The sequence below is a fragment of the Mesoplodon densirostris genome, chromosome 17 (genome assembly GCF_025265405.1).
Source record: "Mesoplodon densirostris isolate mMesDen1 chromosome 17, mMesDen1 primary haplotype, whole genome shotgun sequence".
Classification (NCBI taxonomy): Eukaryota; Metazoa; Chordata; class Mammalia; order Artiodactyla; family Ziphiidae; genus Mesoplodon; species Mesoplodon densirostris.
Genome location: NC_082677.1, coordinates 21,670,645 through 21,697,001, shown reverse-complemented (window position 1 = coordinate 21,697,001; position 26,357 = coordinate 21,670,645). Strand labels below are relative to the sequence as shown.

General features: G+C 40.4%; 1 protein-coding gene across 1 annotated transcript in view; it reads left to right on the top strand.

The window, feature by feature from the left end:
• The window catches only part of GTF2F2 (general transcription factor IIF subunit 2), a 143,241-nt gene extending 118,369 nt beyond the window's left edge, over positions 1-24,872 (top strand). Inside the window, exons 7-8 of the mRNA XM_060080141.1 lie at positions 8,179-8,322; positions 23,968-24,872. Of these exons, the coding sequence (XP_059936124.1) occupies positions 8,179-8,322; positions 23,968-24,087 (264 nt within the window). The 3' untranslated portion in view covers positions 24,088-24,872. The remainder of the gene's footprint in view (positions 1-8,178; positions 8,323-23,967) is intronic.
• Positions 24,873-26,357: the final 1,485 nt, after the last annotated feature.

Here is a 26,357-nt window from a genome sequence, read left to right as displayed (position 1 = left end):
GCCATGAAAACTCACCCTTTACTAGGATGTGACCTGTCAGGTTTCTCCCTTCGTGGCCTTTCCTCTGCCTTATTAGATCATCATTAAGTTTCTGAAACTTTTTCCAGCGAAAGTCTTTTGAAACACTAATGTTATGAGAATCTCCTTGAAAAAAAACAGTTGTGTAAAAAGAATTGTGTGTTAAAAGAACTTGTAGATTCTGATTATATCCTTCCCCTTCAATATTGACACTGCATTTAATATACTAAAGTTGGGAACCTCTAGGAATTTGTTTAATCCTGCATTTTGTAAACATTTGAACATCACATTCCCCATCCCTCATCCTTTCATGTAGCAAAAACAAACTGTGAAAAATAATGGCTGTCAAAATAGGATTTACAAGAGGGCCCATTGGGGGAGGGGGTGATTTTGGAACTTATATTTTTCTTGGTTTTTACCTAATAAAGGAAAGAAATTGAGCTCTAAAAATATTTACAATGTGGATTGACCTTGGTACCTTTATGCAGTCCCTGTGCTAATCAGTCATTTTTCATTAGACGAGTAGAAGTGGTACAACACAAGGACTTCCCTGGCGGTCCAGTGGTTAAGACTCCAAGCTTCCATTGCAGGGGACACAGTTTCGATCCCTGATCGGGGAACTAAGATCCCGCATGCCACATGGTGTGGCCAAAAAAAAAGAAAGAACGAAAGAAAGAAATAGTACAACACAGAGGGGTTGGCTTTGGTGCTTTCAGCACCTCACGCTTTTGTTTTCAGCATTTTAGGTTGGGTGCTAAATTTAAGGATTTACAGATTATAGTATCTATTATTAACTAAATTCAATCTCAAAAGGTGAATAAATGGCTTAAAAAGATTCCAACAAAGAAACTGTAGATTAAAGATAATACTAATGAAGCAAATATGTATCAACATGGAAGTGGCGAAACTGACACTTCTCTTCTAAAACGATCTCTTGGAATTCCCTGGCGGTCCACTGGTTAAGACTCGGTACTTTCACTGCTGTGCACCCAAGGTTCGATCCCAGGTCGGGGAACTAAGATCCCGTGAGCGGTGTGGCACGGCCAAAAAAAAAAAATCTCTTTTATCAGTAACTTTGTGAGGTAGAAACAGTGATGACGTGATCAAATCTGACAAGAACTTGGCCCTCCCGAAAAGGAAATTATCATTCTAAATATGGCTTGTGATCCCCTGTCTTTAATGATGATTCAGTTAGCGTCTATCATGGAAACAGAAACAACTCCAGATATTTCAAGCCGAAAGGGACTTAAAGTAGGAAACTGGTTACAAATGGTTTACAGAATGGAATAACAAAAATGGAAGGGCTGAGGTTGCCAGAGATGAGGAAGCTGCCGCTTCCAGAGGTGCTTCCACAGCACAAGAGAAGAAAACCGCCCTTCCTCCTGCTTCCTTCTTCCATTGGCAGAGCCCCAGCTGAGAACAGGCTGGCAGGGGGGTCTCGGAAGTGTGGCCTACAGTCCCCTGCTGTCGCCACCACCGCCACCAAGGTTGGGAGCTGAAGGCTTATTGGAAATAATTTGACATAGTGACCCTTGACCTTTGTGTTATACCGTTAGGGTGTATTCGCTGTTGCTGGTTCAAAGCCATCACAGTTTGCAATTCATTTAAAGACTAAGCATCCAGAACGTGAAGACGGATCCACTGTATTTTGAGAGCAAAACAAAAAAAAGTGTTTTGTAATTTTGACAAATTAAATTAAAACTTATTCCTAAAATGTTTTTATTTCATCTCTTTAAATTTTTCTTGTATGCTTTATAAAGATAACTGTGCATATTAATACAGAAGTACATTTTTTAATAATTTACAAATAGATATTCATATAGTTCATGCTTTACATTTTTTACTGATTGGGAATTCCCCGGTGGTCCAGTGGGTAGGACTCAGCGCTTTCACTGCTGAGGGCCTGGCTTCCGTTCCTGGTCAGGGAGCTAAGATCCCGCAAGCTGCGTGGCGAGGGAAAAAAAATATTTTTTTTACTGATAGAGTTGTATAATCAAAATACAGAGTCGGCTGATGTGTAAGATTCCTTTCAACTCCCTTCATCCCTGATTGCAAAGAAGGGTGCTTGTGTATGTGTGTTCTGGTTGACGTGTGGACATCATCATCCAGCCTGTGTAAATGTCACAGTATTCTTATATGCAGTCTCCATCGTATGACCTTTCTCATAAGGAATCCCTTTTCTCATAAGGATTTGTGTCTTCTGTTGTCTAGACAGTGGTTCTCAATGCTGGCTGTACACTAGAATCACCTGGGAAGCTTTTAAAAAGAAAAATACCTCCAGAGATTGATTGTATTGATCTACTGTGGAGGCCAACTCTCTTAAATTTTTAAGTTCCCTAGGTAATTCTAGCATTCCGCCACTGATCCACAGTTATAGGCATTTTTTATAGCTCTGTCTGCCATCTCCTGTTGGGGTAGGGAGCAAAAATGATGCCCGGGGGGAGACCAGGAAGTCTCTTTCCACTAAACCTAAGGCTTTTAAAAAGGTTTAGTATCTTCTAGTCTCTGTTATCATCAATCCCCCTCTGTGCCCCACCCACCCCAGCTTGAAAAAAGATTTCTCTTCCCCTTTTTTTTCCTGGCAAGAGCTCTTAGTCTGCAAATGATAGAGAATTGGAAAAATTGAACTAGAAAACTACTGTTGGAGGTAATAGAACTATTACATAAAATCTTGAAGTAAACCCCCAGGAACTTAAAAAGAAAATTTATTTTATGCATACTCTGTTTCCTTCTGTGTGGCAACCAACTGTGTTAGTCTTCAGAGCTAGGGTTGTTGGCAGTGGTGGGGCGGTTTGGCTTGGCTTTTTGTTTTGTTTTCAGGTATCTGTGTAAATTTGGAATTTTGCTGATTAAAATGGATGCCTGCAGGACTGTATCTAAAGGCCTTTCGGCAGTATTTGCCTACTGTAGTATATAGTGTAGTGTAAGGATACATGCTTCGTTCATTTGAATTTGCACACCAAGGACTGATCAACTCTAAAGAACTAATTTCCTCCCAAGAGATAACAACACACTAAGCAGAAACAGGAGCATTGGGAGGGAGGGAGTCTTTCATAAGGATTTAAAATGCAAACCATGCTCACTTTAAAAGTTAAAATAAAAGCCTCCACAAAGACTGCCTTGACAAAGCAATCAAAGTATTTCTGCAAACAACAATCTAGAAATTTACAGACATCTGTATTATAATGTTTTAATTGGCAGTGGGTGGCATTTATAATCTTAGTCAGTGATTATTGTTTCATTAATGATGGTTGAACAGCTCTATACCACATCCACGATGGATTTTCAACATTTGGTGGCGTTTTAGTCTTGAATAATTTGTTTTTTATTTTGAAAGTAAAATTGTATATGATGGATTTTTTGGATTGTAAACATTTGTAACTGGAGATTAAATTTCATGTTCTTTCTGAATTGACATTTATTTCTATGCAGCTGGTTACACTGTAGTCTGTGGTCATTGGGGGCAGATATAAGATCAGTAATTAAAATTCATATAATATAAAAGCTATTTCTAGTCCAGTACCTCTCCTACTGATATTTTGTCGTAGCTGCTAAGAAGTTAGAAATGACTGCTTTGAGTGTCATTTCCTTATAATGCCAGTACAAAACAAAATGCCCAAAGGGAAAAGAGCTAAAATGAGAAGAAATAGCATTATCTCAAAACAGTAGTCTTCTCCTAAACAGACTAGTTCATATCATTTGTAGCTTATTTGTAGAGTTAATTTTATTTGTAGTACAAAGTTGTAAGTGCAATATTAAGATTGCCATTTCTACACAGTTTGGCTTAAAAAAGAAAAGTTACCTCAGGGATCTTAGTTTTGTCCTGAGTATAACAGTTATTAATAACTAAATGATCATGGAAGTAATTTCAGTCCCTTTTTATAATTACACATATATTGGGCCTCCCTGGTGGCGCAGTGGTTGAGAGTCCGCCTGCCGATGCAGGGGATACGGGTTCGTGCCCCGGTCTGGGAGGATCCCATATGCCGCGGAGCGGCTGGGCCCGTGAGCCATGGCCGCTGAGCCTGCGCATCCGGAGCCTGTGCTCCACAACGGGAGAGGCCACAACAGTGAGAGGCCCGCGTACGGAAAAAAAAAAAAATAATTACACATATATTGGAACTACCTGATACCACAGAGCAGAATTTGGGTTATGAGCCTATCTTGGACATTATCAAAAAAAGATTTAAATAATGCTGTACTGCAGAAATTTTGTTTTAAAACAATCTTTTCTGTAGGTTATCCTATAGTACAGGCCCTGAGGGCATTAAAGAGATATATGTCTGGGTTTTCAGATTACACTTCTAAGTGTTTTTTTTTTTCTTTTGCAAATATTTGATTGATTGATTGAAGTATGGTTGATTTACAATGTTGTGTTAGTTTCAGGTGCGCTTTTCAGTGTTTTTATTTCACTAGTCAAAAGTAAAGTTAGGCTGCACTGTCCCCTGGGTTATTGAGCCATTCATAGACATGGTTAACACAGAAAGACAAGCATACAAGTCTAGTCTGTTTTCTCTGCAATTTAGAGAAGGAAAGCAGCAATGTTAAATGCAGTGTTTTGAGATTGAAACATGTAAACCAAGAATTAAAAAGAAATTTCTGTGTAGAATTGGTACTTTTCTCACTACTCATTAACATTACAAATCACAACCTAATCTGACTCTTAATCTTATCCTCAGTATTTTTTTTAATATCTATTTGTTGGGCCTCCCTGGTGGCGCAGTGGTTGAGAGTCCGCCTGCCGATGCAGGGGATACGGGTTCGTGCCCCGGTCTGGGAGGATCCCATATGCCGCGGAACGGCTGGGCCCGTGAGCCATGGCCGCTGAGCCTGCGCATCCGGAGCCTGTGCTCTGCAACGGGAGAGGCCACAGCAGTGAGAGGCCCGCATACCGCAAAAAAAAAAAAAATAAAATAAAAAAAAAAATAAAAAATAAAAAATAATAATAAATAATATCTATTTGTTTATATTATTATTTGGCGGGTCTTAGTTGTGGCACGCAGGATTTTTCGTTGCAGCTCACAGGCTTCTCTCTACTTGTGGCGCGAGGGCTCCAGAGCGCGTGGGCTCAGTAATTGCGGTGCATGGGCTTAGTTGCCCCAAGGCATGTGGGATCTTAGTTCCCCGACCAGGGATCGAACTGGCGTACCCTGTGTTGCAAGACGGATACTTAACCACTGGATCACCAGGGAAGTCCCTTATTTGAAGTTTCTTTCTAATTTATTCTAAATTATTTTCTTCAGTCCTTTTGGGTCTGACATACGGCTTTAGGGTTGGGACAACTTGATAACAAACACTTAAGTTTTTCTCTCCACTGCCAGCTAGAATGTATGCCCTCTCTGAACTGGGCCATCTTGCTTTACCAGCACGTTTCTTTACTTGAAAACATTTTTCTTGTTCATCTTCCTAGCTTCTCGAGTCTTTTTTTTTTTCCAGTACACGGGCCCCTCACTGTTGTGGCCTCTCCCGTTGTGGAGCACAGGCTCCAGACACGCAGGCTCAGCGGCCATGGCTCACAGGCCCAGCCGCTCCGCGGCATGTGGGATCTTCCCGGACCTGGGCACGAACCCGTGTCCCCTGCATCAGCAGGCAGACTCTCAACCACTGCGCCACCAGGGAAGCCCTCGAGTCATTTTACACAAGGAAGAGATGGCTAAAGGTGGAAGCTGAATATACCATAACTTCTGTTTCCTATTTCCTTAATTTAATTTTTTCCATCTTCTTTCAGCATAAATTAAAACTGGGACAGAAGAGAAGACAGAATATCATACAACTGTAGCTCTATACTGAGAGTACAAAAGCCTAGCCCTGGTCTTTTGCTAGGTCCCCACTTCTTTGTCTTGTTTTTCTTGAGGACCAATGGCCTTTCCCTAAATGAGATCCCACATCCCACTCAAGCCTGCGGGAAGGGAATAGGCTTTCCCCACTCCTCCTTAGTCTGATTCTATCTCCCTCTATTTTCTAGGTACCAAGTTAAGTTTCTCTTATCCCTCACTTGGTCAGAGTAAAGGGCTCTAACATCTTCATCCCATGGTCCAGACTTTCATACTCTTTTACTGGGCCCTCCTTTCTACACTGTCCATCACAGTGGACAAAGCAAACCCTTTCAAATACAGTGCAACTGTGGAAGGAAATGTCAGGATGCAAACTAAGTACAAATGTAAACAGGGGGAAATAATGACATATTTGAGACCTTGGTCAGCAAAGCAAGGCTTAAAGATTAATCCCTTAAGGCATTCCATGATCTCATTCTTTTTAATCCAATGACTGTTTGGATTTGTGGGTTTTGTCCTGGTCTGTCATGATTTCTTTCTCCATCATACAGCCACTGTCTTAGTTCTTTCTATCCTTCTTTTGACCCGAGAGAAAGAAAATTCTTCCTTGAGTGGCCCTCAGGTAGATCTCTGTTGGTCCTGGCTATCTCTGCAGCCTCCTTCCTCTCAGAATTGGGGCAGAATCTGTAATTCTGCCTTCTTCCTTAAGTGCATTTTTTTTTCATCTGTTCTTCCATCTTCCTCAAATTGAGAAGGCGTGGATTTCCCCCTTGGTCATGGGTTTCTCTGGTCTCTCCCCTCTCCAGTCTTGCTTCTAGCTCTTCTAGTCACTCTGCTCTTTAACAATTCCTTTGTAGCTGCCCACAGTTGTTTTCTTTCAGGCTGTTTCCACCCAGAAAATCTTGAGACTAGCTAGATTTCATTCCTCCCCAACAATACAGTCTGTGCCATGCATTTGCGCTTTTTTTCAGCATCATGATCTTGTTCTAGGTAGCTCTGTGCTCTCTATTACTACATTACTACTATTACTACATTTAAAATGCTCATGGCCCTGTCTATACATTTTAATACACAAGCCCTAAGAAAGGGATACCTTTTGAAAGAGAGTGTCTTATTTGCCCCATATTTTGGTGCAATACCAAGCACCTAATCTATGCTTAATCTGTTGAGGAGATGAATGGATTTTGAGTTTTACTCCCAAGATGTACATATCATAAAAATAAAGACATTCAATTTAGTCCTTTCTCCTTGTATAGCTCCTAATTTTATCTAGTTGAAAGACAGATACTTGTTGTCAGAGTTACTTTTTGCCTCTAATTTGAAAGTCTCTGATACATTTTTAGTCTTGACATCAGTAGAAATTAGACTTTATCTTTTTACATCTCTATTGTTAAAATCCAGAGAATAAGCCTAACTCTATGAAGCTGGAATTTGTGCCTAATTTAGTTGTACATTTTGAAACGTATTTCACTGTCTTTGAAGCTAGTCTCTAGATTATAGAGATGCACAGAAGATTGTTCTCTTGGCAGCTTTCAGCCCCCCTGCTGATGCTGTGTTTACCAGGTGGGCTGCTGCAGTTTATATACATGTCCTATAACAAATAGTTCCTGAGGCTTTATCAAAATAGAGTTTTTCTTTAAAAAAAAGTTAAAAGCTTAATCAACTGACGTGAATGCAAGTAAGTTGCACGTTTTCAATAAAAAGGTAATTTTTTTACAAATGCACACGTCTCTGGACGGTAACACTAGGAGAGAGTTTATCTGCTCTCTTCGTGTCACTGCTTACTTCATTTTACAGAAGAAGCAAGTTCAAAAAGGTCACAGAGTTGGGAGGAGAAAAGGCCTCCTGTCACCTCCCATGTGCTTTCCTTTTTACCAGTGTTTCCCAAACTTTTCATCCCTAGAGAACCTGTTCTGTGATCTGCCTGCCCCTCAACCCTCTTCCTGCCCCAAAAAACTCCCATTTTGAAAGATATTACCTACCAAACTGCATGTAGCAGATAAACTATTTTACTGAATTTCGGGTAATCAAAAACAAAGGACTGCAAATTAGACTTTGTGATCAACATGAGCTCACTGGTGGCCACGCTGAATTGATATAATTTCGGTAAAGAAAGGCTTTTTGGGAGGAAATGGACACATTATGTAAAGCTTTAGGAAATAATGAAAACAGTTTACAGATGGGCTTTAATACCTTCTTGGAGCCTTAAAGGTCTGAGGAGTCCTGAGAGCAGTGAGGACCCCAGGTATTGAACCACCACTCTTTGACCTGCTGCTTTGCAGCTTAAAATCTAATAGTCACGTAGAGGACTGAAAAGAGAGTGCCTGTGTTTCAGAGTGAGCATGTTGAATTAATGCCTTCGTGTTTTTTTGCTTTTTGCACATAGATTGAATATGAAAGGAAAAAGAAAGAAGATGGGAAACGAGCTCGAGCTGATAAACAACACGTTTTAGACATGTTGTTTTCGGCCTTTGAGAAACATCAGTATTATAATCTCAAGGACTTGGTGGACATCACAAAACAGCCTGTGGTATGTATACGCTCACATTGATCCTTTAAATACGTCCTGCTTCGTTAATACAGCTTTACTGAAGAGAAGTGTATTGTAAATGAATAAGTTCACTTGCACCTATGCTGATGTCAGGCTTTGTTTCAACACAGAAAAGATGTCTCAATGTAGCCTTTGTCCCCTCCCTCCCTCCTTCCCTCCCTTTTATCCTTCCTTCCTTCCTTCCTTCATTTTGTTTTTTTACCTCAGCTTCATTGTTTTCAATTTTAAATACATTTAATATCAGTAGTTCCCTATGAAGAAAAGGTGGATTTGTCCTCCTTTTGACTGATCCTTGACTTTAAGCCTGAAGTCTCTTTGTTTATGTCATTTCTAGTCTTTCTTTTGTTCTCTTACCTCCCTCCAGAAAAGCTCAACCTGAAGAGTTGTATGAGTCTTTCACGGTGAATGTTTATCCCTGTCTTGTGAACTGTTCTCTGTGGATTTTTTTTTTTTAATCAGAATCTATCTAGCACTAACGTTAGGTCTTTTTAAACTTGAGCTGAACTGCCTCGCAGTGCTTGTTGAGATTATGATTGAATTGGGCTATTCTCCATTTCCAAGGAAAATTTTAATAAATTGATGTTTTAGAAAGTTTTTGTTCGTTCTATAATCATTTTTTAATCACTTCTCCATTCTCTTGCCAATCTGCTCATAATTTGTGTTTCTAATCCATTTAAAATGTTGGTAACAAGTAAGGGATCTAAACCCTTTCTCCAGCCTTGGGTCACATTTCCTTCCATTTAACTTTCTCACACCTGAGGTTGGCAAGGTATCAAATTGAATTATATTTTAGTATTTTAAGTATTTAAGTATTTTAGTATTTTAAGTATTTTACTTAAAGTATTTTACTTTACAGGTTTTTAAAAATTAGATGGAAACCCCCTTACTTTTGTCCTCTTACCCACTTTGCTTTATCATTTTGTCCACTTTGCCAGGATACTCAAGAATATGTTAATTCTAACTGCTTCATTTATTTGCTTCAGAATATGTAACGAGATAACTGGTTTTGTAAAATATTTTAACATAAACGGCTTGGTATAATTTTTTTCTGATTTTTCAAAGCTTTAGGAAATTATTTCTGAAACTTCAGTATTGATGGTACAGCTTCCCATTTCTGTAGAGATTTCTTTACTGTTATATTTCATCCTTTCATTTTTTCATTAAGAAAGAAATTTGAATTCCGAAAGACCTAAGTACTTCGTTGTTTTTTTTTTTTTACCAGAGAGGAGGAAAGTGCTCATGCCGGCAGTATCATCAACTCATCTTAATGACTTTGCTCCCTTCAGCATCAAAGCCTTAGAAACAGCATTCCAAGCTAGATTAAAAAATTTGAAATAGAATAATTCATAAGCTAAGCTCTGTTCCTTCTGGTTTTAATGAAGTTTACCTTTGTATTTTATATATACATGAAAAGGCCATTCCAGAAATTCTGGATGCAAACAATATATTCTCATAGAATAACACACACGCACACGCACACACACACACACACACAAAATTAGATATGGGAAAATAAGTGTTTGTAGAGGGCCTTTCAGATGATACTAGGGAAAGAACTTTCTTTGCCCTTAACATGGGATGACATATTTTTAAAGTTTACTCATTTTGCATCAAAGAAAAGGGATAACTAGTATTTCTCTCAATCTTTGTTCTTCAGATAATTTTTACGTGGTGGAACTCAGTGAATCTCTTATAACAGAGCTTCTTAATTCATGGTCAGTAGATGGGCTTTAGGAGATCCAGCAACCCCCTGAATATGTACAAAAACGTGTGGATTTTTCTGGGGAGCAAATTTATAGTTTATATCAGATTCTCGTAGAGAGCCTGGAAACCTCAAAGAGCTTGAGAACCACTGATCTAGAAACAATTATTTTATAATAGTTTTATTATTTAGGGACTAAATTACCTCAGCAAGCGTAAAGTTTTTGAAGGCAGGTTTGTATATTATTCATATCCCTAAATATTCATACATTCCACAACACAAACATAGTAGCAACTCAGTAATTGATTTAAGAATCAGGAGATGGCCCATCCTCTGTACTTAAGGACCACCATATTTTCCTCAGATGGATTTTGACAGGCCTCATGTCATTTATGGCAGGAGCAGGGTAGAAAGAGCCATCTCAAGAAAGCATGGAATGCCAGAGCTACCGTTATCCTTGCATAGAGGGGAGGAGAGGACAGGAAGTGGTCAGCATGGATTCCAGTCCTGCCATTTACCTCAGTAGGATCTAGAGAAGTCACTTCCATTGCTAAAATTGAGGAGTTGGACTGGATAATCCTTGTGAGCCCTTCCAGCTCTCCATCTGTGATTCTCTCTTTCTCCTATTTCATCTCCTCCTCTCCACCTCCCACTCACATTTGAACTGAGTTGGCAAAGCCCCTTGACCTAGAAAGAAAGTGGCCAGAGCCCAGCTCTCCTCTGTGTAGGTAACTATCCCCTTTAAAAGGTTCACAGGGCATAAGTCAGTCTGTACTAATGGTCATGAATATACCCTTATTAATTTGATTTTAGTCTGAGCAATACCAAGAGAATGAAGGAACCCAGTGTAGCATGAAGGTCAGTGATCCAGGAAAGAGATTTCCTGGTATGATGGAAAGAGCACGGGACTGGAAGTAATAGGATCTCAGTTCAAGTCCCAGCCCTGCCATTTAGCCAAAGAGTCCTAGGTATTTAAATGCATTTAATATTTAATACATTATATAATTTAATATTTAATTTACTTAATATATGACATTCTTAATATAAAATTTACCAATATATTCAAATTAAATGTTTATCATATTATACTTTGTAAATATGTTTTTAAAATATCTAGTTTACAGGATCCTTATAATAATTAATGTTTATGAAATTTGCATTTGTCAACAGCAAAGTATTTTACTATTATTAATAGTATTAGTAAACAAATTTTTGAGCCCTGTGGAAAAGGGAAGAAAAGAGATCTTCTTTGTGTTAATCAGTTCTTTAGTATATGCATTTAATGACATGCTCTTGTTTTCTTTTTTTTAATTAATTAATTAATTAATTAATTAATTTTGGCTTTGTTGGGTCTTCGTTGCGGTGCATAGGTTTCTCATTGTGGTGGCTTCTCTTGTTACGGAGCATGGGCTCTAGGGGCCCACGGGCTCAGTATATGTGGCATGTGGGCTCTAGAGTGCACGGATTTCAGTAGTTGTGGCACGTGGGCTCAGCAGTTGTGGCTCGTGGGCTCTAGAGCGCAGGCTCAGTAGTTGTGGCACACTGGCTTAGTTGCTCTGCGGCATGTGGGACCTTCCTGGACCACGGCTCGAACCCGTGTCCCCTGCATGGGCAGGCGGATTCTTAACCACTGCGTCACCAGGGAAGCCCTCTGCTCTCGTTTTCTGATGGCCCCCAATGCCACTTCTGATACCAAGTTTCTAACCATGAAGTGTATTGCTTTAATACATCCTCTTTGTTATTAACACTACTACTATATTCTTAAGTTACCATCTGCTTTCTGACCTTTAGAATGTCATTTTTGACATTCTGAGTGAGTCTGAAGTATTTTCTTGTTTTTCCAGTTCCTTCCCTTCTGTATTCTTCTTCCTAAAAACCTTCACTTCTACAAGCAAAATTATTGATTAGAGAAACTGCCCTTAAAGGGCTAGCCTTTTTCTCTCATTCGCCGGTGTGTGACTTGCATAAGCAACCAAAGAATTAAAGTTACTCATTAAGGGCAAATACGCCAGTTTTATTAAAATGCCAGGCTCTGGTAACTGATGAAAAGTTGGAAACATGGTATCCATTTCAAGAAGTGTTTTTATGCAGTTTAAATTTTGACTTTTTTTCCCCCTCTCTAAAGTAAACTATCAGAGGAAGCCTATTATTTCTCTCCTGGCAGTCTTTGCTCTTTCACCTTGAATGTGTTATGTCTAGTCTTTCTTCATATTTTATTATATCTGTAAAATAGAAGCATAATATCATTTCCTTCAAAAATACAAACCATTAGGAACTGTATATAATTGCTCCCTTTGAAACACCAAACTGCCAAGACCACTTTGAGCCCTAGCATACAGTTCTCTTAACACAGCACCCATTTCCCGGTGTTTCTCTAAACATCCATTTCTATTAGAAGTGTCGTCAAAAATCAGCTCTAGGGCTTCCCTGGTGGCGCAGTGGTTGAGCGTCCGCCTGCCGATGCAGGGGACGCGGGTTCGTGCCCCGGTCTGGGAGGATCCCACATGCCACGAGTGGCTGGGCCCGTGAGCCATGGCTGCTGAGCCTGCGTGTCCGGAGCCTGTGCTCCGCACCGCAACGGGAGAAGCCACAACAGTGAGAGGCCCGCGTACCACAAAAAAAAAAAAAAAAAAAAAAAAAAAAAAATCAGCTCTAATTATAACTGAACCTCTTCATTTCCTTATGCTCTAAATCCACTCAATTTCACGTCAAGATTCAGGGAAGTTTATCTTTAATTATTGATGACCCCTTCTAAATCAGCAGCCCCAATCATGTCAACCCAGTGGACCATTTACTTTTTAATTCAGTGTATGTAATTGAACAATTTGCATGCTTTTATAAAGTAAGCTCAAATCAACAAGAAAAATGAGGCAGAGATTTGCATGGCTTTGATTGTGAAGCAGCTTGGTGCCCACACTTCAAATTGCCCAGCACTAAATAATGCTGAACAGACTTGTTTATTTGCCCAAAGTAAGCTTTCGATAAAACTGATGCAGCAATAAGGTAGTGTTAACATAATCCTTGGTTTGTTTCCAGACAGGCCTAAATAAATGCTTGAACAGAAATAAGTGAAATTTGGCATCAGTAAGATACAAGAAGATATGCTTTTTTTTTTTTTTTTTCTCCCTTCGGTACACAGGCCTCTCAGTGTTGTGGCCTCTCCCGTTGCGGAGCACAGGCTCCGGACGCACAGGCTCAGCGGCCATGGCTCACGGGCCCAGCCGCTCCGCGACATGTGGGATCTTCCCAGACCGGGGCACGAACCCGCGTCCCCTGGCGTTGGCAGGCGGACTCTCAACCACTGCGCCACCAGGGAAGCCCAAGATATGCTTTTTTAAAGGATAAAATAGCTAGGGAATTTGATATACTGAGCATTTCTCCTGTCAAAAAATAAAATTTTATTTACAAATATATGCTCCTATAGATCTGTGAATTGGTAGGGGCTCTTTCAGCTGCAAGAAAGAGAAACTCAGCTCAAACTAGCTTAGACAAAAATAGAATTTATAGGCTCCTGTAGCTGGGAAGTTCAGGAATGCATCTTGCTTTAGACATGGCTAGATGCAGCTACTAATATTATTTAGTTAGAACTGTCCCTCCCCATCTCTCCACATATCTCCTCATCATTCTGTGTGCTGTCTTTATCCTTAGGCAGGATCTTGCCATGTGGTAACCAAAGTGGCCTCCCGAAGCACCTCACAGCTAGCAGCCTCAAAGCAGAAAGACAGTATCTGTCCTGATGATTCCAGCAGAAGCTCAGGGAGGATTTTAATTGCCCTGGTAGGGGTTGTATGCTCATTCCTGAGCCAAGGGTACGGAAGTCCATCAACGGAGCCCACTGCCTCTCCCACCCTTGTGCCACACTGCTTGGTACAGAAGTAGCACCTGATGAGTCATAATCGTTTGATTGTTATCTCAAATTTAGTTTGTTGAAAACAGAACTCTTGATTTCTACACCCTTCCAACCCCAACCCCCCAGACTTCCCCATTGCAGTGACACCACCATTCCCCAAGTTGCTCAAGCCAGACATCTGTACTCCTGTTTCCTCTTCATATCTATATTACACATTACGGTACATATATATCATATATATGTTATATATCTCTGGCTCAGGATCTTAAAAGATAAAAGTAATCCTAGAGATAATCTAGTCTAAGTTATAGTCCCAGAGAAGGAGGTTGCCTAGTGGCTTGAAGGCATCTCTTACCACATTGCCTCTTCTATTCAGACATGTGTATACAACCAAAGACAAGCAAAGAAAATGTTTTTCTGACAATATGAGCCCCTTTTTAATGAGCAGGGGGGAAGCTAATTTCTCTCTCAGGCAGACTGCTTTCAAATGTCTGTGTTATTAAGAATCACTAGGCTTCCCTGGTGGCGCAGTGGTTAAGAATCCGCCTTCCAATGCAGGGGACACGGGTTCGAGCCCTGGTCTGGGAAGATCACACATGCTGCGGAGCAACTAAGCCCGTACGCCACAACTACTGAGCTTGCACTCCAGAGCCTGCGAGCCACAACTACTGAAGCCCGCAGCACGCCTAGAGCCCGTGCTCCACAACAAGAGAAGCCACCACAATGAGAAGCCCACGCACCGCAACTAAGAGTAGCCCCCGCTCGCCCTAACTAGAGAAAGCCCGCGTGCAGCAACAAAGACCCAATGCAGCCAAAAGTAAAAATTAATTGATTAATTAATCAATTTTTTAAAATTGTATCATTAAAAAGTAGAAACCAACTTAAAAAAAAGAATCATCATTAACCTAAGCTAAGTACATAGAGAATGGAATCTAAGCTTTATCTTAGCTCGTTCAGTTTCTAATCCAAAGTAAAAATGGGTTTTTAAATTTTTTTTATTTTTTAATGAATTTATTTATTTTTATTTATTTACTTATTGGCTGCGTTGAGTCTTCTGTTGCTGCACGCGGGCTTCCTCTAGTTGCGGTGAGCGAGGGCTACTCTTCATTGCGGTGTGCAGGCTTCTCATTGCAGTGGGTTCTCTTGTTGTGGAGCACAGGCTCTAGGTGCACGGGCTTCGGTAGTTGTGGCACGCAGGCTCAGTAGTTGTGGCTCGTGGGCTCTAGAGGACAGGCTGTGTAGTTGTGGCGCACGGGCTTAGTTGCTCCGCGGCATGTGGGATCTTCCCGGACCAAGGCTTGAACCTGTGTTCCCTGCATTGGCAGGCGGATTCTTAACCACTGCGCCACCAGGGAAGTCCCCAAAATGGGTTTTTTTAAGTGTTTGAAGCTCATTTCCAAATGTACTACTAAATAATGCTGTTTTTATTGTAATGTCTTGTTCTGACATATGCTTTCCCTTTTTTACATGATTCCTTTTTCTTCTTTTCCCCTGAATCTTTGTCATTTCCTTTCTGTTCACATATTTCCTTTCTGTTCTCTCTTCATGTCTCCTGTAACTGGAAGTTTTGATTTTTGAATGGTACTACCAAAACTAAAAAGACCACCAATTTCCCAGCAGAGCATATTAGCTAGTGACAGCCCTCTGTGAGACTTTTTTTTTTTTTTTTTGCTGCGTCAGCTCTGTTGCAGTGTGTGGGCTTCTCTCTAGTTGTGGTGCGCAGGCTCAGTAGTTGCGGCGTGTAGGCTTAGCTGCCCCGCGGCATGTGGGGCTTAGTTCCCCGACCAGGGATCGAACCGACGTCTGCTGTATTGGAAGGCAGATTCTTAACCACTGGACCACCAGGGAAGTCCTGAGACTTCCATTTTAAAAAATAATTATTTGCAGTGGCCGGTTAACTTAGTTGGTTAGAATGTAGTGCTAAAAAATGATTATTTGCTTGTGAATTTGAGCCTTAATTAAAAGTTTTAGAATATGAAATGTCATACAAAAATAAATTATTAACTATGTTGAATATAAAAGGATAAAAGTTAAACACACTTATGAAATTTTAATGCTTTCCTTATGAGTAGAAGGTTCTAATAACTAATAGATTTACTACTAATAAGTTTATTATGAAATAGTAGCGTTTTCTCTTTTAATTTATTGTACGGTTTGTTTTAGCCTTTTTACTGTTTTTTCTTTTTTACCTTATTTCTGCATGGGGTAAAACTGGGGGTGAATTTACTAACATAACTAATTGAGTCCATATTTTACATGAGATATTACGAAGGTAAAAGCAATATTTGACATAGGCTCCCAGTAAGCAAAATTGGGCATTATTTACATACAGAATTTACATAGAGTTTTTAATTAAGCAGTAGGCCACACAATTTATATTTATTCTGAAAAATGTCATTAGTCATAAAATCTCTTTCTCTACCCTTCCAGTCCCATTTAATTTTAAAGGGAGGGAAAAGTAAATGTTTAAGCTCATTAACTGCTTTCTCCTGATTTCTTTGTTTAGTCCCTGAGCAAGCTAGAAGGAAGGACTTGTTTAAGCTTGCCATCCTTATGGGAATTATCTTGGGGAAGAAGTCATGTTCTTCTCATTGGTCTCTGCATAAGAGAAAACATTACACTGTGGATTTAGATAAGTGTTTGAAGCCTCCTGGTTTCTCTAACTCAGCAGGGGAATTGAGATACCAGAGGATATCCGCTGTTAATTGGAAATGTTAGTTTATCCATGGTAATTTGGTAATAAAAAATGGTGTTATCTTAATTTGTTATGAGCTGGAGAGGTCTTCTTTTTTCCCCATCAATTTAAAACCTTATTTTCAGTACAAGTTATACTTTTTTTTAAGTTACAGTTCAGTGGATTTTCATATATTCACATAGCTGTACAACCATTGCCACAAGCAATTTTAGAATATTTTCACCACCCCACAAAGAAACTCCATACCTATTAGCAATTACTCCCTTATGCACCCACCCCCTCTCCAGCCCTAGAGAACCACTAATCTGTTTTCTGTCTCTAAAGATTTGCCCATTCTGGATGTTTCATATAAATGGAATCATATAATATGTGGTCTCTTATGACTGGCTTCTTTTATTTAGGCATAATGTTTTCAAATTTCATCCATGTACTGGCATGTATCAGTATTTTCTTCTTTTTTATTGCCAAATAGTGCACCATTATGTGGATATACAATGTTTTGTTTATCCATTCACGCATAGATGGTTGTTTCCACTTTTTGGCTACTGTAATAAAGCTGCTATGAACATTATATACAGGTTTTTGTGTGAACATATATTTTATGTCTCTTGGGAGTAGAATTGCTGGGTCACTTGGTAACTCTGTTTAATCTGAGGAACTGCCAGATTGTCATCAATCCTTTTTTTAATCCTTAGCCAGCAAACCTTTTATCTACTATTGCCTTAAAGTAAAACTTTACTATCTATTCCAAATATTTTAAGGGAGAATAATGCTTCATTGTTGAGAATACTAGCTAATTTTCTAAAAATTGTTTATGATAAAATATATACCTAAAGAGTCTCTTTGCTTGCCATTTAATTTCTAGCAATATTTTCAAGTGGACTAATGATAACTCTGCCAATTGATATCTTCTTATTTTTTGTACATTCTAAACTACTTGGCACACCAGGTGCACTAATAGGTAGTTTCCATGGTTCTAAATGCAAGAATTCATATTTATATTTCAATAGGAATTTTTTTCATCTTTATTAAGTTTTAGATATCTTTGATTGTATTTTCCTAATTAACATTTTTAACACTAACTATATGAATATATATATATGTTTTTTTCCCCCAGTTGAAAGCCATCATATCTCAGCCTTGGCATACCTTGCAGTATTCCAAGGTTAAGTTATGTTTAGCATACAAATAAACTAATACAGTTTAGAAAGCATCTTTAAACATAGAGTTAAAATTAAAAGTTTTGGCCCAAAGGAAGTAAACTTTATCTGAAATATGGAAGTATGTGAATCATTTGCCACTGCTGGACAGATGAAGTGTTAACTAAAAGTAAGATGATTTACCAGCACATGAATATTAATGCAATAATAAATTTCTTCTTTAGAATTTGGATTAAGCCATAAAGTAGGGCTGGGGGTGGGTAGAGTTTGTGGCTCGGCCATTTCATTACCGATCATCTCTCTGCTTCTTAGAGTTTTACAAAGGGAGGAATGCAGCCTGTGGGACCCTGAGAGGAGGACAGGGTGGAGACTAGTATAAAAACAGAGGTGAAACCAGAAGGAAAAGAGGAGAAAAGTGCTGAGATGGCCCATGTTCCAGAGATGCCCTCAGTATCATCTTCCCTGTCCTGTTCACAGTTCTGTCTAAAGGAATGAAACATAGGTTGCCTTGGTTCACAGCTTATGTATAATGTGCATTTTGTTTATTTTTTTGTTTTGTTTTTTGTTTTTGTTTTTTTGGCGGTACGCGGGCCTCTCACTGTTGTGGCCTCTCCCGTTGCGGAGCACAGGCTCCGGCCGCACAGGCTCAGCGGCCGTGGCTCACGGGCCCAGCCGCTCCGTGGCATGTGGGATCTTCCCAGACCGGGGCACGAACCCGTGTCCCCCACATCGGCAGGCGGGCTCTCAACCACTGCGCCACCAGGGAAGCCCCCTGTTTATTTTTTTAATGAAAGAATTTTGTGCCTTGGAGCCACTAACATCTTCATCAGTAAGTCCTCTGTTCTATTAACCTTGTTTAAAGGAGTCACAGTCACATGAAAATCACATAAATATGAAGTGATACTTTGTTTGAAATTATCACATAACTGATCATGAATGCCCTTGCCTCCTGGGTCACTTTATAAAAAGCAGATAGCCGTTTCCCTCTGGTGACTTTGTTAACCAGTGCCATCTTTGGTATTGATTTACATGATGCACATTTATTCCAACCTTTTTGGGAAGATTTTGTGATGATAAGTCTAGTAGGGTTATATCTTTAGCTTATCTAAAGCATTATTATTTGGTGATCAGCTCTCTGTCAAAGATATATGTTTTTTGGGCTTCCCTGGTGGCGCAGTGGTTGAGAGTCCGCCTGCCGATGCAGGGGACACGGGTTCGTGCCCCGGTCTGGGAGGATCCCACATGCCGCGGAGCGGCTGGGCCCGTGAGCCATGGCCACTGGGCCTGCGCGTCCGGAGCCCGTGCTCCGCAACGGGAGAGGCCACAACAGTGAGAGGCCCGCATACCGCAAAAAAAAAATAAAATAAAATAAAAGATATATGTTTTTTTTATCAACTTCTAGGAATTTAGTTATAGTTAGTTTATTATGTATGTATGTTAATGCTTAACACTAAAATTCCCGATAAAATGAAATGCAGATAAATTTTCCATTTGGCTGGCAGAGCAGTAGAGGAAAAGATGATATGAAAAATGGCAGGGGTGGAAGCTGGTAAGGAGGGAGAAGAAGAGAGGCTAAAATAGTAGGCTACTGTGCCTTGTGACTCTACTACATAGGTTTGTCTTGATCTTGGGGGAGAAATCAGGAATTTGATCTGTGAATTTCCATCTTTTTGGCCAGCACAATTTTGTCTTGATCCACACATGCACAGCACCTCCTACTCACTAGACCTCTCTGCTCCAGTATGTGCTTTGCCTTTCCCTTGCAAGGAAGCTGTAATGTTCTATCCCCTTTTTCTCTGCATTCAGGCTTGCTGTAAATACCCTCCCACACATCTCTTTGATGAAGAATTGCTGGACCTGAGCCAGTTTATTATTTCAGATCTTGTTCTGCAGAACTGCCCACAGTTGGTAATGAGAAATCTTTCCAATCCTATGTGACATAAAGGTGATCTACTCAGTTCTGGAATCTGGTGTTTAAAATACAAGTGATGAGGCAAAAGGTTAAATTGCAAAATCAATGTTTAGAATTAGTAAGAGGAGAACTAGTTTCCCTTGATCCCTGCACAGACTCACCTTTCAGTTCAAATGATCAAATGTACACCCTCAAAGAACCTAATATCTTGACTCCAGCTGGGTTAGGTGCCCCTTCCAAGTGCTCCCATAATGTGCTGCGTGTTTGTCCTATTACTGTGCTTCTGTTTTAGTTTATGACTGCCTGCTTATATGCCTTTGTTTCCCCCATTTAACACCCTGATCTTAAACTGTGAACTCTTTGAGGATGACAGCAGACTGTGTGCCACTCAGCCTGATACTAGAATAAATATTAGTGTGAAGGTATACATTTTTTAAAAGGAAAGTCAGATTACCAATTAATCTTCAATCCTGCTAAAACCTTTAAAATCTCCACTTCAGGCTTCCCTGGTGGTGCGGTGGTTGAGAGTCCGCCTGCCGATGCAGGGGACACGGGTTCGTGCCCCTGTCCGGGAAGATCCCACATGCCGCGGAGTGGCTGGGCCCATGAGCCATGGCCGCTGAGCCTGCGCGTCCGGAGCCTGTGCTCCGCAACGGGAGAGGCCACAACAGTGAGGGGCCTGCGTACCACAAAAAAAAAAAAAAAAAAAAATCTCCACCTCAGTTGGCTTTGTCTCAAATAATATTTTAACAGTGTAATACAGACTTTAGTAGTAAATGTCATTCAGATTCAGGTAATACAGTTTAATCAATTTTTATTTCTCAAACCGGGTCATTGCCCTATATGTTAATGAGATGAAAAATGTAAACAACTAGAATTAGAGGTTTATTCCTTTGGGCCTTCTAAGTGATCTCCCCACAACCAACCACACCCTCCAAAACCCTCTTAGCTCCTTACTCTCAAGCACACCCAGTTCACTCAGCATCAGTGTGCTGCAGCTCTGATGTGCAGTCGGGCCCTGCAGTGGGAGCACAGGGTTTGATGGGAGAGATAGACATGTACACAAAGTTATAATATAGTTGAGGGCTCTCCCTGAAGTAGGTACAGTGTGAAATATAGATCTGAGAGGTAGGACCGTTAGGGAAAGTTTCTCTGAGAAAGTGACATTTGTGCTGAGTCGGAAAGGATGAGGGGTTCAGATCTGAGAGAAGGGGATGCGCATTACAGGGAAAGGGTAGGGCATGTGGAAAAAAACCAAGAACACGCAGACGCAGAAATGGCACGTGCGCGTATGGGGAGGTATTAGGGAAAGAGGCCAAAGGGCAAAGACAGACCAGGGTGGATGCCTGTGAAAGAATTTGGAATTTAACCTGTAGGCCAAAGGGGAAGTCAGAGAAAATTTTTAAACAGGGAAATGACATAATCTCACTGTTCTCTACCTATGTCTTTCCTTCAAGGATTTTCTGACCTTGTTTTTCTCTATTATTACTACCACTTTCTCTGCAAATGCTTTGTGCCAAGTTAATTCATTTAGTTATAGTAGAATGGTCTTAGGTTGCAGTTTGGAACATTCTCAAACTTCAGAAGTTTGCCCCTCCCTCCCCAAAAGATTTCTGTACCATGCTAGATGTCGTGACCTTAATCCCATCTTGTTACATGACAGATTGACAGACTGTGACTGTCTCATTGCATTCTTATTGTTAAAAAAGAAAAAAGAGTGACATCTTTATAAAAAACAAATATTCCATAACCTTATTTTACTATTGATAGTTTAATAAAGTGAGAGTGGGCTATACATGAAGACAACTGAATTTGTACCCTTAAGACTTTCTTAATATTTTGCGTTTAACCATTTCTAGGCTTTTCATCTTCTGTATCCAGATTATAAATGACCCTGCTAGACTTGAAGTGAAGAGTGTCTGTCAGGCAGCCACCGTGCTCCTGGCATTTGCTCTGTTCATTTTTGACCCATCACAGTGCATCCACAGTTGCATGATTGTTTGTGCCCAGGGTCTGGCCATTCTCACAATAAACCATTCTTTGGAATTTTACAAAGAAGTCATTCATGGCACCTAAACTGAAAATCAAAGCCCAACCCATCATTTTCCACTTATGAATCCTGTTTAACTAGAAAGTAGTTTACGAACAGTGTCCCATTTTTTTCGATGCAATCTAAAGTAGCAGATGGCAGGCGTGCCCATTACCTGGCTGTCTGAAGCTCACCTGAGTAATTCGCTTACTCATTACGGGTGGGTCCTTCGGTGAAGCCAGCTGCAGAAGGTGTGGGAGGCAAGCAGGCCTTCTCCTGGGGAAACCCAGGCCTTCTTCGGTTCATTGCTGCCACCTGCTGGGACCTGGCTGCCGGGATGGGGAGGCTGCTCCAGCGAGAGCTGAGCCATCCAGGGCTGTTTGAGGGACCAGTGCTAAACAGGTGGCCCTAAATGGAAGTACTTTATCAGCTGTAGAGCATTATACCAGTCTGTGTAAGGTGGTGTTAGGTGACGTTGATTCACGCATACTTTTCAGCAACAGTGAGGCTGAGAAAACTAAGTAACACTTCGAGGACCCAAAGGTGCCAGACTGTTAGAGCCAGAAGAGTCCCTTAAGCAGATGCTGTGGATTTTAGTGTAGTTGAATCAGGCTCCTGGGGGCTTGTGAAATGCATAGTCCCGTGCCTGGCTCCGGAGATTTTGATTCACTAGCTCTAAAATGAGGCTTATCTCACAGGCTCCCCATGAGATTCTGATGCAGATAGTCTAGCACCACACTTGAGAAAGGCACTGCCTTAAACATTATCAAGGCAAGAGCTTATCAGCCATTTTTCTAATTAGTGCCTCATTTCAGTAAATTTTTAAAATTTACATAATATTACATCTTCCATCCATGGGATGAGTCACTGTAATGTACCTGTAACTGGTTCTTTGAAGCATACACATAAAAATTATTGTTGGGTTGGTTTGTTCTGCAGCAAAAAAAGAAAAAAAAGTCCGTTTTAAATGATGCACTTTTCTGTTTTCCCCAAGAAGGAAGTTCTGTAATTTGTATTGATCAGTTTATAGTGAAATGCTTTTTCACCTTGGGCATTGGCAAGCAAAGGTGGGGTTTGATACGACATTTGTCATAGCCATCATTTTCATGACTGTAGTAAGCGTTTGGGTAATACTGAATTTTCAGGTTCCCGAAATACCATAATGCAGTGTCTGCCCTCCATCATCCCTCACCTCTTTCCTTTGATGGAGCCAAGCACAAGAAAGCTGCAGCCCCCAGAAGAAAAATTAGTGGCCCAATAGCAAGTTTGAGAACTCACCTTAGAACTGAGAATTCTGGGGCTTCCCTGGTGGCGCATTGGTTGAGAGTCCGCCTGCCGATGCAGGGGACACGGGTTCGTGCCCCGGTCCGGGAGGATCCCGCATGCCGCGGAGCGGCTGGGCCCGTGAGCCGTGGCCGCTGAGCCTGCGCGTCCGGAGCCTGTGCTCTGCAACGGGAGAGGCCACAACAGTGAGAGGCCCACGTACCGCAAAAAAAAAAAAAAAAAAAGAACTGAGAATTCTGGATACCTATCATGTGCTTGCTTCATAGAATTTTTTTTTTTTTTTTTTTTTTTGCGGTATGTGGGCCTCTCACTGTTGTGGCCTCCCCCGCTGCGGAGCACAGGCTCCGGACGCGCAGGCCCAGCGGCCACGGCCCACGGGCCCAGCCGCTCCGCGGCACATGGGATCCTCCCAGACCGGGGCACGAACCCGCATCCCCTGCATCGGCAGGCGGACTCTCAACCACTGCGCCACCAGGGAGGCCCTTCATAGAATATTAATGTCCCAAAGATATATGTCATTTTTTTAATATATGCTCCTGCTTCTGAAACAACTGTTTCCAATCCAAGAATAACCCTATCTGACTGTGAACTCCGTGATGCCACTGAGCTCAAGGGCAGATTACACTTGGTATGCTGTGTAATCTTAATAAATTCAGCACCAGCAAATTTTCTAGTGTATTTTCATCTAGACTTTTTTTTCTTCTTCTTTTTTTTTTTTTTTTTTTTTTTTTAGCTCTCAAGGTTGCTGGCTTTCAGGACTTCCAACTCCTTTAATGCAAATGATCATATATATAATACAGTTTTCATGTATTGTATGCATGGAATCAAAACAGCAGTTTATTGAACTTCTTTATAGAGAAATCTTGTTGAGCTTTCAGGATCATAATTTTTATTACTAATAAAAATGTGGTTTGGTGTATCATTTTATTTTAAATCTTGTTTCCTGCATTCATAATCTCATCCGTCAAGGTTATTTTGTTTTTGTTTTTCAGTCATACCTGAAGGAAATCTTAAAAGAAATTGGTATTCAAAATGTAAAAGGGATCCACAAAAACACATGGGAGCTGAAGCCAGAGTACAGACATTATCAAGTAGAAGAAAAGAGTGATTAAGAAGACTCCAAGGCTGCCTGCTAACAGAACAACTAAAGGGTGATGCGCTAAGCAAACGGCCTTGATACGTGAATCCTTGAGCACCATCTGTTATAGGGGGAAAATGACTGGTACTTTAATTTCTCTAGGTAAATTTTTAAACAATAATTCTTGTCAAGTTGCTTAAGTGATTTTTGAGGAAAAAGAACACATTTATTTATGTACTTAATCAGATTATTCATGATGGGGTTGGGAGTTGAAGAAGGTTTTTCTTTTTAAATATTAACTTTTAAAATGTAAAATTAGGAAATGTTTTCTAAATGAGGACTCCCTGTACTTGTTTCTCTCTGAGGAGCTGAGGTAATACAGATCCAAACTGAATGGCATAGCAGGAAAAAAGTAGTCAACTACAGAAACTCTCAAAAGGAATTAAAAAGAGTTCCTTATTCTGAACTTGTCGAAAAACAAAGCTGTCTTTTTTTTTTTTAACAGGTGGCTATGTTTCATGTTCACATACATTAATGAAAGGATAGCATTTATGTTTGTACTAAGATAGCTGTCTTCATCATTAGCTTATTTTACCCTAGTGATAGTGACATGAGAAATGGAAAAAATCACGGTCAATTAGTCTTTCTTTCTTTCTTCTTTTAAAATAATTAGAAATTGGGAATTCCCTGGCCGTTCAGTGGTTAGGACTCCACACTCTCACTGCTGAGGGCCCGGATTCGATCCCTGATCGGGGAACTAAGATCCCACGAGCCCCATGGTGTGGCCACAAAAAAAAAAAAAAAAAAAAAAAAGAATAAAGTCATTAGAAATTAAATATTTTTCCGGTTCAAGATATTTATCCCCCACCCAGATTATAAGTTTCTCAAAGACTGACTTTGCCCTCCAGCTTTTCCTGCACCCTTGGCGGGCGTGCACTGACTCTTGCTGTTTACAGACTAGATGCGGGTTGTAGGGGTGAGGCTGATAGGTACAGACAGAAAGGTTGATGCCAGTCCCTGGGGAATGAAAGTGCTTCTTTTATCTTTCTCTTTAATTAATTTAAAATAAAAGCAATACATGTCCATGGTTAAAGTCTTTCTAGTACAAAATGTTATATATTAGGCAATCCAAAAGCATACCTATGAACAAGACCACCAGAACCAAAGAAGCTTTAGCAAACTAAACACAATGAAAAGCGTCTTTTTTACTTGTTAATTTTGTCAGCTGCAACCGGGAAGCAGCAAATGCCAAAATTTGTTAATGTTATGTAATTAAAGCAAATCAAGGAAATAATCTATCCACTGAGATAAATATTTTCCTGTATTATTTGATTTTTAGCAGCAGAGCACCAGAATGCTGAGGCTGGGTACCACTGCATTAAGAAAAATTTTGTCCTTGCATTCCCACCATAAAATAAAATTGATTGAGGAGGGTGGTCCCATTCCCTCCCCCACCTCCAGTTGTCTCATCCTGCCTTGTTGTGGCGCAGGAACCAAATGTTGTATCCCCATTACCTTTCAGTTCCTAGTTACTTAAGCCTCGGTGTCAGAAAACAGATGGACAATGGTGTGATAAATCCGTATAGAGCTGAGAATTCTGGACACCTGTCATGAGCTTTGTTCATAGTATATACCTTCCCCCCAAACCTTGTCTTTCTGGAGGTATGGTACTGCCCTGAAACAGACCTGTGTCTCCTCTACCCCTGCCTTTTGTTTTTGTGGTGACGACACCTGCCAGATTGAACTTGCTGGCTGCTGGTAGAGCTTCCAGGGCAGAACTTTGTCTCGTTTGAAGCTATGCTTTGGTATTTTCTGCAAACCTGGTTTCTTTAGCTTGTTTTAGTGACCTTGTACCTCATCACACCTGATAGTATCTGCTTGTGTCTCTTAAACAACTTGTTATCTATTCAGTAGGATAGCTAATCTAGGTGGTTGACTGGTGCCGTTCCTGATTAATTTTTTTGAAATCGCTTTCTTATTTAGTACAAAAATACAGCTATTGGCCATGGAGGAGACTCTCCCTTCCACCTGGGTTCCCTTTTTCTTTTATTCCAGGATTCTCTTGCCCTGATAAACATGGTTTTGGCAGCCAAACATCTTAAACCCTTATAACCACTGTGAGATGGAGAGAGAGGAAGGCTGATAAGGGAGATACACATCTGGTAAGATGTCACATCGTAAGAGGACAGGAAGGCCATATGTAACAAATGAGATTGTTAAACTCAACTAGTGCACCCACTTTGGGGATATTTTAACTGACAGAATGTAATAAGATTATAGTTGCTGGGCAGTGGAAAGCTTTGA